Source organism: Nannospalax galili, unplaced genomic scaffold, assembly GCF_000622305.1.
Source record: "Nannospalax galili isolate Female #2095 unplaced genomic scaffold, S.galili_v1.0 scaffold280, whole genome shotgun sequence".
Classification (NCBI taxonomy): domain Eukaryota; kingdom Metazoa; phylum Chordata; class Mammalia; order Rodentia; family Spalacidae; genus Nannospalax; species Nannospalax galili.
Window position 1 is genome coordinate 1,789,241 of NW_008347808.1, and position 15,189 is coordinate 1,804,429.

General features: G+C 39.2%; 1 protein-coding gene across 1 annotated transcript; it reads left to right on the forward strand.

Moving 5' to 3' along the window:
* The first annotated feature begins 521 nt into the window (after window positions 1-521).
* Window positions 522-3,868, forward strand: LOC103743140 (probable G-protein coupled receptor 83). Its single transcript, XM_008844364.2, has 4 exons — window positions 522-1,045; window positions 1,668-1,793; window positions 2,553-2,686; window positions 3,085-3,868. Exons 1-4 carry the CDS (start codon window positions 575-577, stop codon window positions 3,731-3,733), a joined length of 1,380 nt encoding a protein of 459 aa, XP_008842586.1. The 5' UTR covers window positions 522-574; the 3' UTR covers window positions 3,734-3,868.
* The last annotated feature ends 11,321 nt before the right edge of the window (window positions 3,869-15,189 follow it).

Genomic DNA, 15,189 nt, shown 5'->3' on the forward strand with positions numbered 1-15,189 from the left:
AGTTGCGCCTCTCCATTGGCTCCCGCGCGGGTACCTGGACTTTATCTATAAAGGGCAGCTGCAGAAAGCCCGCTCTGCACGCACCGGCTAGAGGCTAGAGCGGCAGCGCCTCGCTCCGCTTAGCCTCCAGCGCTAGCTGGCCATGGACAGAAAGACTTACAGACTGATGACTGAAGACAACAGAAACTGAATCGGAACAATTATCTACAGGACAGAGGAGAAGCGTGCTGGAGAGAAGCCTGCGGCCATCTCCACTTTAGATCAGGTGCTGTGGGAGTTTCTCAGGCTGCAGAGCATTTGCAGCCCGCCGCACTCGCCTGCCCCCGCGCTCAGCTGCTCAGCTCAGCTCTGTGCACCTGCTCACACTCAGCGGGTCCAGTCCTTCTGGCTGGTTCCTGCCACTTCTTCCCTCTCCCCACCTCAGACACCTTGGAGAACACCTTATCAGGTCAGAGCTCCACCTTGAGCAGACCTTGTCTGGATCTCTGTCCAGGGCCTCACCTCGCCTCTCCTTTCTTGGGGAGCCCCCTGAGCCAGTAGCTTAAGGACCTCAGGGTCCACTAAAGGCATCAGGATGGACGCCCCCACCACAGAACTGCCCCAAGGGACTTTCCCTAGCCCTGGCACCATGAGCTATGGAGACGAGCTGACTCCTGAAGCTCTGAGTGTGCCAAGTGGCTATGATGATCTGATCACCTCCACCACCTCCCAGTTGTTTCAGGCCATTTCCAATGCTGCATCTGCGGTGGGGGGCACTGGCCGCAACGGCATGGTGGATAAGCTGCCAGGCCACATGCCAAACACAGGTGACCTGGCCGACACATCAGGTCCCCTAGATTTGGAAACTGTATCTCAGGATGAGCAGGTACAGTTCTGGCTAATGATAGGGTACACCATAGTGGTCTTTGCTGCCATCGTAGGAAACTGGGTCTTAAACCATATAATTATGAAGTACAAGAGGGTACACTCTGCCACCGGCCTCTTCGTTGTCAACATTTCTGTGACCAACATGATGCTCGCTCTTCTCAGCTCTCCCTTCACTATGGTAAGATGGGGTGCTGAGGAGGGTGGCCTGGGGAGCAGGGCAAGAGCTAAGGTACCGCTTTGCATTTGCAACCAGTGAGTGCTCTGTGGTGGGAGGGAGTGCTGGAAAGGGTTCATTTGGGGAATATTTGCACAGGGACTAGAACAGTGGCTAAGAAACCTTGAAAAGAGCTTGGAAATGAGTTAGGAGGACAACAAACAGACTGGCAGGATTGCTGTTAAATTTCTGAATTAGTATCTGGCCATGGCAGAGGCTCAGAGAGTCTTGAGCTGCCCAGAAAGCTGAGGGACCTGTTGCAAGTGAGCTTTGGGCTGACATGTGAATACCAAGTTTTGCCACACAAATTCACCCTCAGTTTCTCCACTTTTCAAATGCTGTGCTTGGGCTTGAAGGTCATAAACAGCTTTTGTGATGTAGTGTCCCTCCATATCTTCAAGCCAGAGTGTTGTGGGGGAGATGATGGGAAGATCATGAGACCTGCAGTGTGAAAAATATTTCTTTGCTTCAGAGAATAATGCCAGCAGTTTGGTGAAGCAAGGAGGCTTTGATTTGTGTTTGGGGGCTTTGGAGAGGGATGGACACAGGGCTGAGTCCCTGTGTCACCAAACGTTCTCTCCTACAGGTGCGCTATCTGTGTAATTCCTTGGTGTTTGGAAAGATGACATGCCACCTCAGTCGCTTTGCCCAGTACTCTTGTGCCTATGTAACTGTGATGAGCATGGCTGCTATTTCCCTGGACCGACATCGGGTATGTGCTTCCCAGATCTCATAAAGGCTAGTCTTCTTTTAGGTATACAGAGACAAGGAAGACCACAAATGTAGAAAGTTTTCTGAGTCCTTGAGACAAGAAATGTGTTTATATATAATTTAGGGATATTGTAACGTGCTGAAATATAAACTTCACCAAATCAAATGTAATAAAAATGCGTCCATTTTTCTTCTGTGGTTATACAGGAACAGAGATTTAGAAATAAAAAAAATCATACATGTTATCTTTTGGAAAACCTTTCTTATTTGCTGCATTGCAGGACTGGCTAAAGGAAGAAAGAGGAAAGTGTTGATTAAAAGTAGATGTGGCTTCAAGTCTGAGTATGGGTCGAGTCTGGAAGGTATGAGTGAACTCTGTGAGGCAAGGTTGAGAAATTGAAAGGTGGGGGGAATGAAGAGAGTTGAGGAGTAAAGAGTTTGGAGGACGCTTAGAAGCCTATTAAAAGGAAGTGAGGCAGAGGACGAGAAGCAGGGAAGATTGCATAGTTAATCAGAATTGCTAACAGAGTCAGGAGCTCTGAAGTGAGTTCACTTGGATTCCTGATTTCTTGAAATGTAGCAACACTGTGCTTTCATAAATGCTATATTACATGCCAAATGAACTAGTACACAAAGCACATTTCTACATACATACCAAGTCTTTGCACCTTTTCATCAGAGGATCACTTTATGAATGTCTAATAAGTAACCCTAATTTTGAGTTGCTGAACTAAGCTGGGTGGGTTCCTTTTCTTTACAGGTGATGCTCTATCCCCTGAAGGCCCGGATTAGTCCCATGCAAGGCAATGTTTGCATCATTATCATCTGGATTGTGAGCACCTGTGCTGCTTTGCCACATGCCATTTACCAGAAGCTTTATGAAGTGGAGATTGGGTAAGAGGAACACAGAATGATCAATGCTAGTATTGTAGCCACCTGAGGCCTTGGAAGCCATGAGGATTAATTTATGAATTAGAGGCCGGAATAGCACATTTCACAATGTGGGTAGAAAATTAAAGTTCTGTAAACTGTAATTTTTCATGAATTCCCTAAAACTCTAAAAGCAGTGGGTTATTCGGCTTATCATTTCCACCTATGGGGCCAGAGTTTTTCTATGTGGTACACAAGTGTGGATCAGGTGAATCCCAGCCCTCCTGGCTTTAGATTCAGATACAGACACAAACTTTAAACAAATATATCTTTTATTTAAGTCCTAATTGTCATGCAGTTGGCTGTGGAACTTAAGAAAAATAATAAATGGATAGTTTTTCTTTCTCTCTCTTACAATCTAGAAACATAACTGAGGAAACTGCCTGCCTCCCCAGTTTCCCATATACTTCAGAGTCCACATGGAAATACATTGACCTGAGCACCTTTCTGCTCTTCTTCATCTTGCCATTGATGGTGCTGGTGGGTGTCTATGGTCATGTGGCCAAAAAGCTATGGATCCATGATGCTGTCGATGACATCAATATCCACACTTACATCTGCCAGCGTGGGAAGAAGAAGCAGACCCTAAAGATGCTGATGACAGTGGTGCTCCTCTATACAATCAGCTGGCTCCCCCTCAACCTCTATCTGGTGCTGCTATCCAGCGAATCCATCTCAAGCCACAATGGTCTCTACTTTTTTCTCCACTGGCTTGCAATTAGTAGTTCCTGCTACAACCCCTACATCTATTGCTGGCTCAGTGACAGCTTCCGGATCGAAGTTCAGAAGGTTATCATGGAAATCCAGAAGATGCTGCTAGACAGAATCAGCCGCCTCAGGGGAGAACACCGCCGACTGAGCTCTGTATCACCTACCCAACGCCCTGCCTGGGTAAATCCCAATCCAGGAGTGCCAAAATTCCCACACTTCAAAGATTTCGATGAACTGCCCAGTCCCCCTCCGTCCCCAGCAGTGGAAATCTCCTTTCTCTACTCAGTGCCTAGAGTTTAAGCTGCCCAGACCGCGATTGATTATCAATTCTCAAAATATCCAAGGTATAATAGGACCAAAATAAACTAAGATTCATTCATTTCTCATGAGTATATGTAGAAGGAAAGATTAGTACTGGAGGTATAGGGATTGTGAGACCCCACTGTACATATCATTCACCGTTTTGTTCCCTTTTCTCTGCTTTTGTTTCATGCTCTTCTTTTTCTTCTGTTTTTGTTCTTTCTCAAAACTGAGCAACCTGAGAATATTAGAGCAGCAGGCATTGCTCTGCCACTGAAAGGAAAATTCTACACTCACTTGGGGTTTCTAGAACTCCATTTCTGTTTCTGGTTACCAATTGCCTTTTCTGTTCATGAGTGCCCCCTGGTTCATAGTGCTTGTCCACTGATAATGCAGGCCTCGGGAGCAGTACAAGCCCCGACATACTCTTTTTAAAATTTTATTTAGATGGACAAGAAGCAAATCCCATGATAGAAGACAAATGTATTGTTCCAGAAGTTTCACTGGATGCTCTGGGAATTCAAAGCGCCTTGTAAATGAAAGTTGTTAGTCATATCATCTCTTCTGTGATAATGAGAATGAGAAATGAAACAAATAATGTCCAGGAAAAGATAAGGTAGTGAAATGGTTCACTGCTGTGAAATCAGAGTTACTTCCCCACGTTGCTGTATAACAATTTGGTGATGGATTCTCTTTAAATGCACTGAAAATTAAAGTGCCCAAATTTGCACTATAAAATCTCAATCCACCCTTTGTTTCATGTAAATTTGTGTTCTCTGGTTTTGTCTTTCTCTTTCTGGAAAAAAAAATATAATGTGCTCACTGTTGTTTTAATTATTCCCGTCTCTTTAGCCTGCAGGTGATTTCAACTCAGCAGGAGAGAGAAGGAGGAAGTAATGTCTTCTCCTGCTACTGTCATTATTCTGGAGGCAATGTTATTAAGGCTCTTTGAAGAGTATCTGTGGTTGTAGGTGTCAAGGTGATACCATGATGAGAACTGGACTTATTCTCATTATCTTCTCCATCACCTTCATTCCCTTTTGTCTCCTCCTGGTCCCCTCTTCTTTTCTTCCCTTGCCTTTGACCACATTTTCCTCCCTCCTCTTTTTCCACCATGTCCTCATTCTTTTCCTCTTTCTCTCCCTACTCAGTTTCCATTTCTTTCTCCTCCAATATCTTCTCTTTGTTTTTATCACCTTCTTAATAATGACATGCTATTCAGTCTCCACTGAGCTATCTACTGGTAAGGGGTATGCTGGCATCTAGGATCAGGAAGCAGATTAACCAGAGTTAGCTTCTGGCTACTCTGGTCTCACTTGGTGACAAGAAGAGTAGGTTTTTTAATTCAGATCTTCAAATATTTCTAGTGAATTTCCACACTGGCTATAGTGTTGCATTTCTTTTCAGATCAAGGACAAATTTGGGGGAAATATCTAACTGGAGTTCAAACCATCCTTTTCATTTCATCTTTTATCTCTGTTCCCTTCCTACCATTAACATCAGACTTGAGACAAAAAACATTGAACTTTTACTACTAACGTACAGAAGTAGATATTTGAAGTAGATTTAGTCTGAATAGATGACTTCAATTGTGACCACTGTAAACTGCCCATCTACCTATACTCTCCTTTTGGCGTAAGCTGTTTTGGGAATTAGTAGTCTCTGTGAGTAGTGAGCTCTGCTTATGTCTTTTTCTTCCTCCTATGTAAATCCTTCTCATTTTCCTAAGGACAGAGATACTACTTTCCTTTTAGTTCTCCTTTTGGTAGGATAGGCCCTAGGACAATGGGCTGTATGCCTCCTCACATGGGGAAGGCAGAGTACAATTTTTCTTGACTACCCTGTGCTTCTTAGTCAAATTGTAACTTGCTCTGATATCCTCCTTCTCCTGTTTAAATGTAGGAGAAATTTGGGTAAAAGGGCTACTGTAATTTGAATTATTATTGCGCTATTACATGTTTACCTGATGTTCTATCCTTCCTAGGAAAACCCCTCTATATTCCTATCCCTATTCTCTACAGAGAATCAAGCTTCTTTCACCTTCAGTAAAGCTGGGAAATCTGGAATGTTCCATGCTTGGCAGATAATGCAGCTTTAATGTTTGCTGATGACTTGGCTGGAAAGTATACACTAACAGAACTTTACGCAACAGTTTTGGTGATGTATGGGATGTTTGAAGAATTGGGCATATGAATAGTCTGAATCTCATGTGGGGCTATGTGTAGATTTTTTCCAGCAGCAGTTAATCTGAACTCAGTACCCAGCCAAGTATGAGGGTGCTACATTGTAAGAAGTTTCTGGCTGGGGGGCTCATTTGGTTGGAACATGGTGCTAATGAGCTCTAGATCCTAGGCTCTAACCCATGTGCAGCCATTTAGCTCTGTGGGTTCGAGCATGGTGCTAAAGAACTATGGTCACATGGTTTCTAAACCCCATGTGTGTCCGTTTACATAGACTGCACCACTCACCCTAGCCAGCCTTTTCCTGAACAACGGTTATCAGCTAACTAGAAGACCCAGCGGAACTGTAGTGTAAATAATTCTGCAAAACCCATTTTTGCTTCTGGAGAAACGGTTTACAGTGTATTCCTTATTATGTATAGTAGTGTCACCTTCTTATTAAAAAAATCATTACTTTGAATGCACATTTGAAAAAAGAGAAAGTTGTGGCAATAACATATAAGAGAAATTGTTAGAATTTCCCCTTTTACAAATCTAAATGCATATACTAGCTTATATCCAATATCAAGAAACTGTTCCTTAGTGCAAGCTAGGACATTCAGAAAATGCTTTGATGAGTGTAAGATCTACATGCAACCAGTCCAGTGTTCATCCTTAATGACAGAATTTGGAGTAGGGGAATTTATCCATTGTCAAAGATATCTTGGATGCTGATAGTCAAACTTATGTGTTGGTCACTTTGTATATGACATGGACATTCTTTCCTAGGTGTTTTGATCTGAAAGAGTCTTTCATGATAAATTCTCCTTCATTCTATATGTTAAAGTATGTTTGCACACTGTCACACACAATCACACAAATGTGTATGACCACACATCCACACATATACAAGTACACACACATTTGCCAGCACACAAACTTGTTCAAAGTACAATATACTAACACACATAAACTGTCACACACATATTCAAGAGCACATAAAAATGAATGAATGAAAAGTTGAACACACATAGATTTTGTGACATTAGATATGTTTGTTTTCATGAACCATTTTGACAGATAAATCTTTTACCAGGAGAGAAACATGATTTCATACTGATATTGAGGTATACTTAGAGCCACAGTTACATATTTACCATCCACTAGCTACTCTGCTGATGCTGAAGACTGTCAGCATCTCTAGACTATGAGGCAAGGTTTTGCTGTTGTCATCTGATCCACATGAGGGAAACAAGGAGATATAACTAATATGGACAATATGAGTAAAAATGAAGTTGTTTATTCTGATATCCTTTGTGAACAAAATTTTATGTGTCTGTTTGAAACTTCCTTCCCTTATAATAGTAATATTGATATTTATGTGTGATTATGACTTTGTATTATAATTCCTAAAGTAAGATCTTATGATATTTATCAACAAATGTTTATTGTCAAAATTTTGCCTCATATCGAACAACTAAAGACTCTTTGGGTGAGTGGATAGAATTTCAGGTTTTGTTTTCAAGTATGCTGGTAAGTGTGAATGTTCACTCAAAATGCAAAACACTGGGTCAACTATTATTCTTCAACAGCTTCGAATATGGACTTTTTTGCATTCTAGGGTAATCTTGATGCTAAAGGAAAGCATAACCTTATCTAGTTGCCCAGGTTGTGCATGGAGGAAACAATGTAGTTTAGCCTGGTAAATGTTCCTTGACATAATATATGCAGGCCTCAGTGAGAGTGCCTGTGCTTAGATTTATGTAAATAGATTTACGCTAATTGGATTAGTCAGTTGAAATGTAGCATTGGGAGTGAGTTCTCTATTTTGTGGTGAGACTGCTGGAAATAAGGTTTCTGTCAGCTTACTTTTATAGAAAGATCATAGAATGTGCCTAAGAGAGAGAGAGATGATGTACTTGTCCCTCATGGCCTTTGATCTATAGGATTTTTCACTCAGAACAGCAATATGAAAAGTGGTGGAAAGTCTGTATTAAATTGAGGAAATGAATATTGTACCTGTAGTTTTTGATAAGAAGCTGTCAATGTTTTTGTACCTGAAACTTAGTCAGTAGGGAACTCTAGTGTAAAACATTCCTCAATAAAAATATATAAATGCAAAAAAGAAATTAAGAAAGTAAATAAGTCTTTAAGACTTTATTAGTTAGTTTGTGGAATTTATTTCCAAATCCATCACCTGCCTGAGCAATCCACCTCACCCATGCAATGGAGCTGAATTTGATGTTACTTTCATGGCTTTCAGTTTTTCTGCTTTTATGACAACTGCAACTGTGTTCTTGCTTACATGATCTGTGGAGCTATGGAACATACCCCAGGCTCATGTGCATAAGCAAATAACACACTTCTAACTTCATTCAAACGAAGCAGTGTGGAACTGAAGACCTCCTGGGAAAAAGACTATGAAATTGCCAACTTCTCTTTAAATGACAGAGGAAATAGGGGTCTCTGAAGAGATATTGATGAATTACAGTGAGACATCTTGACAAATGGGGATGAGAGCTATCTCATCATGTTAAAGCAAGAAAATGAACATTACTCCCAGGAATGTGTTTGTTCCTTATTTACTTGTTACTATTGCTTTAAATATGCTCTACTAATGTCCTTATTCCCCTCTACCCTAATTTAAAGTTTGTTTCTGGGATCTGAATTGAGGAGGGGAGAGGCCAAAGAGTAAATGATAGTGTGGAGGAACGATCACAGGAACTAGTAGTGCATTAGGCCCTATGTATTCATATAAACATACTAAATAAAAGTACTTGTTCAAAGCACTGCCAAGCTCTCTTGTCAGTCTGACTGAAGAAGTGGGGTATGTAGTTTGCTTGCTGGGCATTTGTGATCCACATTATTCCATAAGCTAAGTCAACATTACAATTTTTTCATGTGCTCAACATATGGGCATTAAAGTAGAAGTGGATGAGAGTGGAAGTATGACATAAAAGTAAATCCTTTAGTCTCTGCTGCAGAAAAGCTTCTGGGTGAGCAGAGGAGACAGTTTTTCTTCAGAGAAACTGGACATTCAAGACATTAAGTTCTGCTTTCAGAACAAGAAAAGCATGCTGAAGTCTCAGTGGGAAGAAGAAAAGGAGCAGAGTACTAGAGTGGGTAGGTCGCTGCAGGGCACAGACTCACACCCAGGGACATTCGGTGACACAACCATGGCTTAGTAGGCATTAACATATATGGTAGAATGCATGAAATCTAGTGAGGGGATGTGTGGTGGGGGGAGTGTAGAAAAGAAGGGTTCCAAATATTATCAAGATGTGTTATATGAAATTTGTAAAATTTCAATAAAAAATAAATACTAGAGAAAGGAATACCCCAAATAGGGAAGATGCCTCAGTCAGTAAAGCCAAATCATAACTTGAAAATTTTATAATTAATCTAAGTGTATTTTTACTTCAGTTATCACTGAAACCCATAATACTAGCTCCCTAAAATAATGAAATATTCTGTTGTACACTGTAACATTTTAATACTTGATAGTGTTATGGGAAGATAAATTAAGATAAAGATACATTAAAGAGAATAATTAGCAATAAACTCAATGGATTAAAAAAGTATGTTAACAAAGTCCGTGGCCTTATATTTTGGCTTATACCAAATTCTATCTCCAGGACTATCAATTTTGGTTTTTCTTTTTTTCACATAAGAATTTGGGATGGTTTGACCATTAGTAATTAAGATTTATTTAAAATTTTATTTAAATGTATGTGTGTATTTTTGTTTGTGTGTCACTTTGTTCATGTAAGTGCAGTGCCTACAAAGGTCAGAAGAGGGTTTTATATACCATGGAGCTAGAGTTGCAGGCAGTTGTAAACAAGTTGACATGGGTGCTGTGAACCAAACCTGGGTCCTTTCCAAGTGCAGCAAATGCTCTTAACCACTTAGCCATCTCTCCAACCCTATGATGCTTCAAATGTCAATTTGCGACAACCTAGAATCACCTGGGAAGAAAACTTGAATGAAGAAATAGCTATATCTAGTTGTCCTGTTGGGGTTGGCTTGATTGTTAATTGGGGTTGGCAAACCCATCCTGAATATGGGCAGCACCATTTCACAGCCTGGGCCCTAAGCTGTATAAGAGTTAAGAAAGATAGTTGAGCATAGCAACAAGCAAGCAGTAGCATGGGTGTTCTCTCTGCTCTTGACTGTCCGTGTGGTATGACCAGCTGTTTCAAGATCCTGTAGTTGGGGACTGGAGAGATGGCTCAGTAGTTAAGGACAACTGCTGCTCCTGCAGAGGACACAAGTTTGATTCCCAGCACATATATAGTAGCTCACAACCATCTGTAAATTCAAGCACCAGGGGATTTGACAGCCTCTTCTGGTGTCACAGGGCACCAGGCATGCACATGGTGTATATACCTACATGCAGATGAAACCGTCATGTATACAAAATAAAAAGAGATAAATCTTAAAAAAAGACCCTGCCTCTATGACTTCTCCTTTATAATGAAATGTCAACTGGAGCTGTCAGCCAAATAAATCATTTCCTCCCCTATACTGCTTTTTGTCAGGTTATTTTTATCAAAGAAACACAAATAAGACAAGAACAGATGGCTGCCATCAAAGTCCAAGACTGGTTCTTATCAAGTTACCCTGTTTCCTAGACTCTGGCTCTCTACTTTGTTTTTACATGAAGATTATTAGTCATTTTTGTCAGTATAATAAAGTAAATGGAAAAACACATTTTGAAGAAAGTAGATCTATTTAACTGATAGCTTTGGAGGTGGAAAATCCAGATGACACGATATAGGCTCTTGCAAGGATACCACTATAGGTGTTTGATGATGGACAGTGTGAAGAGGGAGCACATTTCAAACCACGAAGCATAGAGAGAAAGATCAAATGTGTTCATTTAATAACCATTCTCTGGCAAGAACTACTAATGTGTTGTCACAGAACTACCTTAAATCTATCTGAAGTCAATGCCCTGAATAAGACCTAGAGCTTTTTTCTCTAGGACCTACCTACCAGATATTCCCATTACTTCTTATCCTGCCCCTCTGGGGACCTTTAAGGGATACCCAAACTATATTGAACCTCTCAGGTCTTAAATTTTTTTACATAGGTATACATTGGCACAGCAACTTTCCAGCTCAAATGTATATATAACATTCCCAGCATTCTAGGACTCTACTTCATGCCCTGTGTCTGTGTTCACTTAAGCAGAGCTTCTTAAACTTTTTCCACTCATGACATCTTTTCACCTGAAAACGATGAATGGCCTTAGGTATATAAAAATAGGCATATATAAAATAGGCATACCAACCAGATATTTATTGATAATAGCATAACTAAATTTATTTAAAATATATATTTGATATGCATATAAATTTTCCATGTATTAAAAATTAAAATTTGTATACTACTGAGAAATATGTGCCTGTTTAATTTTACATAAGGAATTAAATGTTGGCTGAATAGTTGATACTGAACTATATAGATACTGAACTATATAGAACAGCTTCAAAGATATTCAGAGTTTATAGATTTATCTTATAAATTTCAGCACTGAAAACAGAAATACAAATACATAGCACAAATGGCAGAAGTATGTTTAAGGCCATTTCTGAAGTTACTGGAAATTTTGTCTTAGTCCCAAGCCAAAGTTTATTGAACAATTGTTATGAACCTCAAGTCAGCCACTCCAATAGCAATTTGTAAAAGAAAGCCTTCAACCATAAAACAATTCCAAAACATGCTAATTTATATTTATAAACTGATCGGTGATAGTCAAAAAATATTAAATGCTTCTGTTTTCCATAATTAATCTCTTATGTTTATGTAAGTGTAGGAAATGTATTCAAACTTTTAGAACACTACAACTCATAACATCCAACATTCTTGAATCAAAGCCAAGCTGTTTCAGGCATTTTTTGGCATGACAGCATGCAAAGTAAAATGTGCACAAGTGGGTTCACAGCCAAGACTGCAGTGAAGTCCTTAGGCTGCAACATGCACAGGAGCTGCCAGAAACAACTTGAATGCCCTATGTATGCTTTTGATCTTTAACTTTTGGTTGTTGCAGTTTCAGAAATCTTTCAGTTTATCAAAGTTTTCACAAAACCCACACAGTTCTGTGGCCCCATATAGGATCACAAACTAAAGCTTAAGATGTTCAGATTTCTATCACTATAGTTCAATTGTGTCTATGTTCCAAAATTTATTTATTATTTATTTATTCATTCATTCATTCATTCACATTAGTCTCACTATGTAACCATGGCTGAACTGAAACTCACGGAGATACACCTACCTCTGTCTCCTGAGTGCTGGGATTAAAGGTGGCACCACCACTCCAGGCTTCCAATGTCAATATTTGTTTTACAAATTATACTATTTTGTTGAGGGGGCACATATACCAAGGTGTGTGTGTGTGTCTCTCTCTCTCTTTCTGTGTGTGTGCTGTGTGTGTGTGGGGGGGGGTATAAATCAGAGGACAACTTGCAGGAGTCATTCTCTCCTTCTACCACCTGGGTTCCAGTGATATAATTCAAATCTTCAAGTGCCCTTACAGACTGAGCTGTCTTACCTGCCCTCAATGTTTATAATGTTTCTCTTTAAATTTTTAAAGTTTTGATTAGCACATTAATTGTACATACCAATGAAGTTCAAAGTGATACTTCCAAACTTGCATACAATGTGCACTTACTAACACCAATCTCCTTTTATTTGCTTCTTCACACCACATTCCAGAGCTCTATTCTACTTTTAGGTTGACTGTCAATGTCAATTTTTAATGTAGTCCAAAGAACAATGGCTTTGTTTACTTTGCACTAATACAAGAGTCTAATAGGAACCTCAGGAAGTGTTGTGGCTGAAAAGCAGTCAGTATATCTATTAAATGCTACCACTGTTCTTTGCCTTCAGCAATTTTGATCAATGATAAAATAATTTTTATTTGAGCTCTCAGTGCATAAGCAAATAATATGAGCAATTTCTTTGGACATTATGTTATATCAGTTTAACTACCCATTTTAAATGACCTCTAAATAATAGGCACATAAAGTTTTTCTGTGGCAAATCAGAGGGTACCTGAATGGTTCCAGTTACATTTGACTAGAACATGATCAGTTGTGATACTGAATATAACTTAATGGATTCTTTTCAGATTTGCATACTTGGTTTTTGAAATAAATGTATTTTATTTGTAGCTGATCCTTTAGAAAATCTAGTCAAAGTTTAATTCTGTTCAGGCACAATTGCATTTGTCTGCTAATGATATTTTATTGGTATATAAATGCATTAACTTATTCAATAGTCAAGACCAAATCTTCAAGTTACATGACTCACTTGTATTATGAAAGTCTAGATTTCCCTATCTTCTTCTCCATGTGACTATGTTGTTACTATGTTGTGACTCATAACATAGTAAATGATCCCATGGAGTAGGAAGAAAAGCCACATAATCTAAGAAGGTCAGAAATATAACTATATATTAATATCATAAATATTATATTTACATAATAATTCTCATGAATATCAGGATGCGTGGAGACTGGCAATCTAAAACTAACAGTCTCTGAGAAGATACCAGCTTCTTCAGATATGTAAATTATTTGTTTATTAACCTTAGCCCATGCTCATAAACTTGGTTGATGGAGCTAAACATAGCAAGATAGATAATGGGAATAAATCTTTTACCTACAACCTAGATGAGAATTAGCAAAATATCAGTGGACTTAAATGTAACATATATGATATTATAAAATTATTTTTCTTTTTATAGAGATTGTTTTTGTTATGTTCTGTAATAAGCATTGGGGACACGTGTTCTCAGGATCCTGATGTCTCCTTTATTGAATCTATGTATATAACTATTCATTTGCTGCTGGTTGTTTTTTAGCTTCAGAATTCTCATACTGGAACTATAATCCTGCCCTGGGTAGGGTAGTAAACACACATAGATTCAAATGTGCAGGTTTATATATATATTATATGAGACAAAGACAGATGGGAGGTGAGGAGAGAGGGAGTGAGAAAGAGGGGAAGAAGAAGAAGAAGAAGGAGGAGGAGGAGGAGGAGGAGGAGGAGGAAGAGGAGGAGGAGAAGAGAGAGACTGGTTCATTATAATGATATGGCTCCTATAATTACGAATGCCAGGTCTTATGGTAAGCCTCCATGGCCAGCCATCTTCAAACTGGAGCTGTTGACATCCTTCTAATCTAGTCCAAATCTGGAACCCTGAGAAACCAGAAAACATAGGATGCAAATTTCAATCCAAATGCAAGAAAACATTGATGTTCCAGTTGGAGAATAGAGTAAGCAAATATTCCCTTTTGTTTTAGTCAAGCTTCTATTTGGTTTGATGAGGCCCACTGAGTTAGAAAAAACAATTTATTTCACTTCACCTATTGCATCAAATCTTAATCTCATCCAGAAGTATCCTCAAAAATACAATCAAAATGATATTTATCAAAGAATGCTGCATCCTGTTTCAAATTAACTGATATAAAATTAACCATTATAATAGGTTTCTTTCAAAGTATCTTTTTAATTATTCCAGAGACTCAATTTTTTTTAAATTTTTACAAAAACTTTATTGAGAATTTCATACATACATATAAGGCGTTTTGATCAAATCCATGCCCACTCCCTCCCCTCCAACTCCTCCCATATCTCCCCATCACTTTTTTTCTGACAACTTTGTGTTTTTTCTTCTTTCTTCCTTCCTTTTTCTTTCTTCTTTCTTTCTTTCTTTCTTTCTTTCTTTCTTTCTTTCTTTCTTTCTCTCTTTCTTTCTTTCTTTCTTCTTTCTTTTCTTCCTTTCTTCTCTCTTTTTCTTTCTCTTTTTCTCTTTCCTTCCTTTCTTTCTTTCTCTCTTCCTTCTTTTCTTTTCTTTATTTTTTTTTGAGACAGGTTCTCCCTGTAGCCCCAGCTGGCCTAGAACTCACTATGTAGACCAGATTGGCCTCGAACTCACAGAGATTTGCAGGCCTCTGCCTCCAGAGTGCTGGGATTAAAGGTTGTGCCACCATGCCTAGCACCATTCGGTTTTTACGTGGGTGCTCGGGATCTGAACTCAGATCCTCAGGCTTGTGTAGCAAGTATTTGATCCATATACCCAGGCCCTGAAACCTGAATATTGTAGATAATTTTGACTCTCAATATCAATGGGCATTCCAGCAAAACCTTGAAAGACTTAACTGATCTAAGATTTTAGATGTAAAGTCTTGACTTGGACAAACTCATAAAATACAGAAGTATTTTTATCGAGGAATTAAATGCATGGTTATAGTAAAATGTAGGCACTTTGGAAGATGGGAGAATGTT

What these genes read in the sequence shown, in the direction of transcription:
- LOC103743140 (XM_008844364.2), top strand. Translation starts at nt 575, where the DNA reads ATGGACGCCCCCACCACAGAACTGCCCCAAGGGACTTTCCCTAGCCCT. An exon ending in TCAGCTCTCCCTTCACTATG is followed by an intron (nt 1,046 to 1,667) that starts GTAAGATGGGGT and finishes TCTCTCCTACAG; the next exon opens with GTGCGCTATCTGTGTAATTC. An exon ending in CTTTATGAAGTGGAGATTGG is followed by an intron (nt 2,687 to 3,084) that starts GTAAGAGGAACA and finishes CTTACAATCTAG; the next exon opens with AAACATAACTGAGGAAACTG.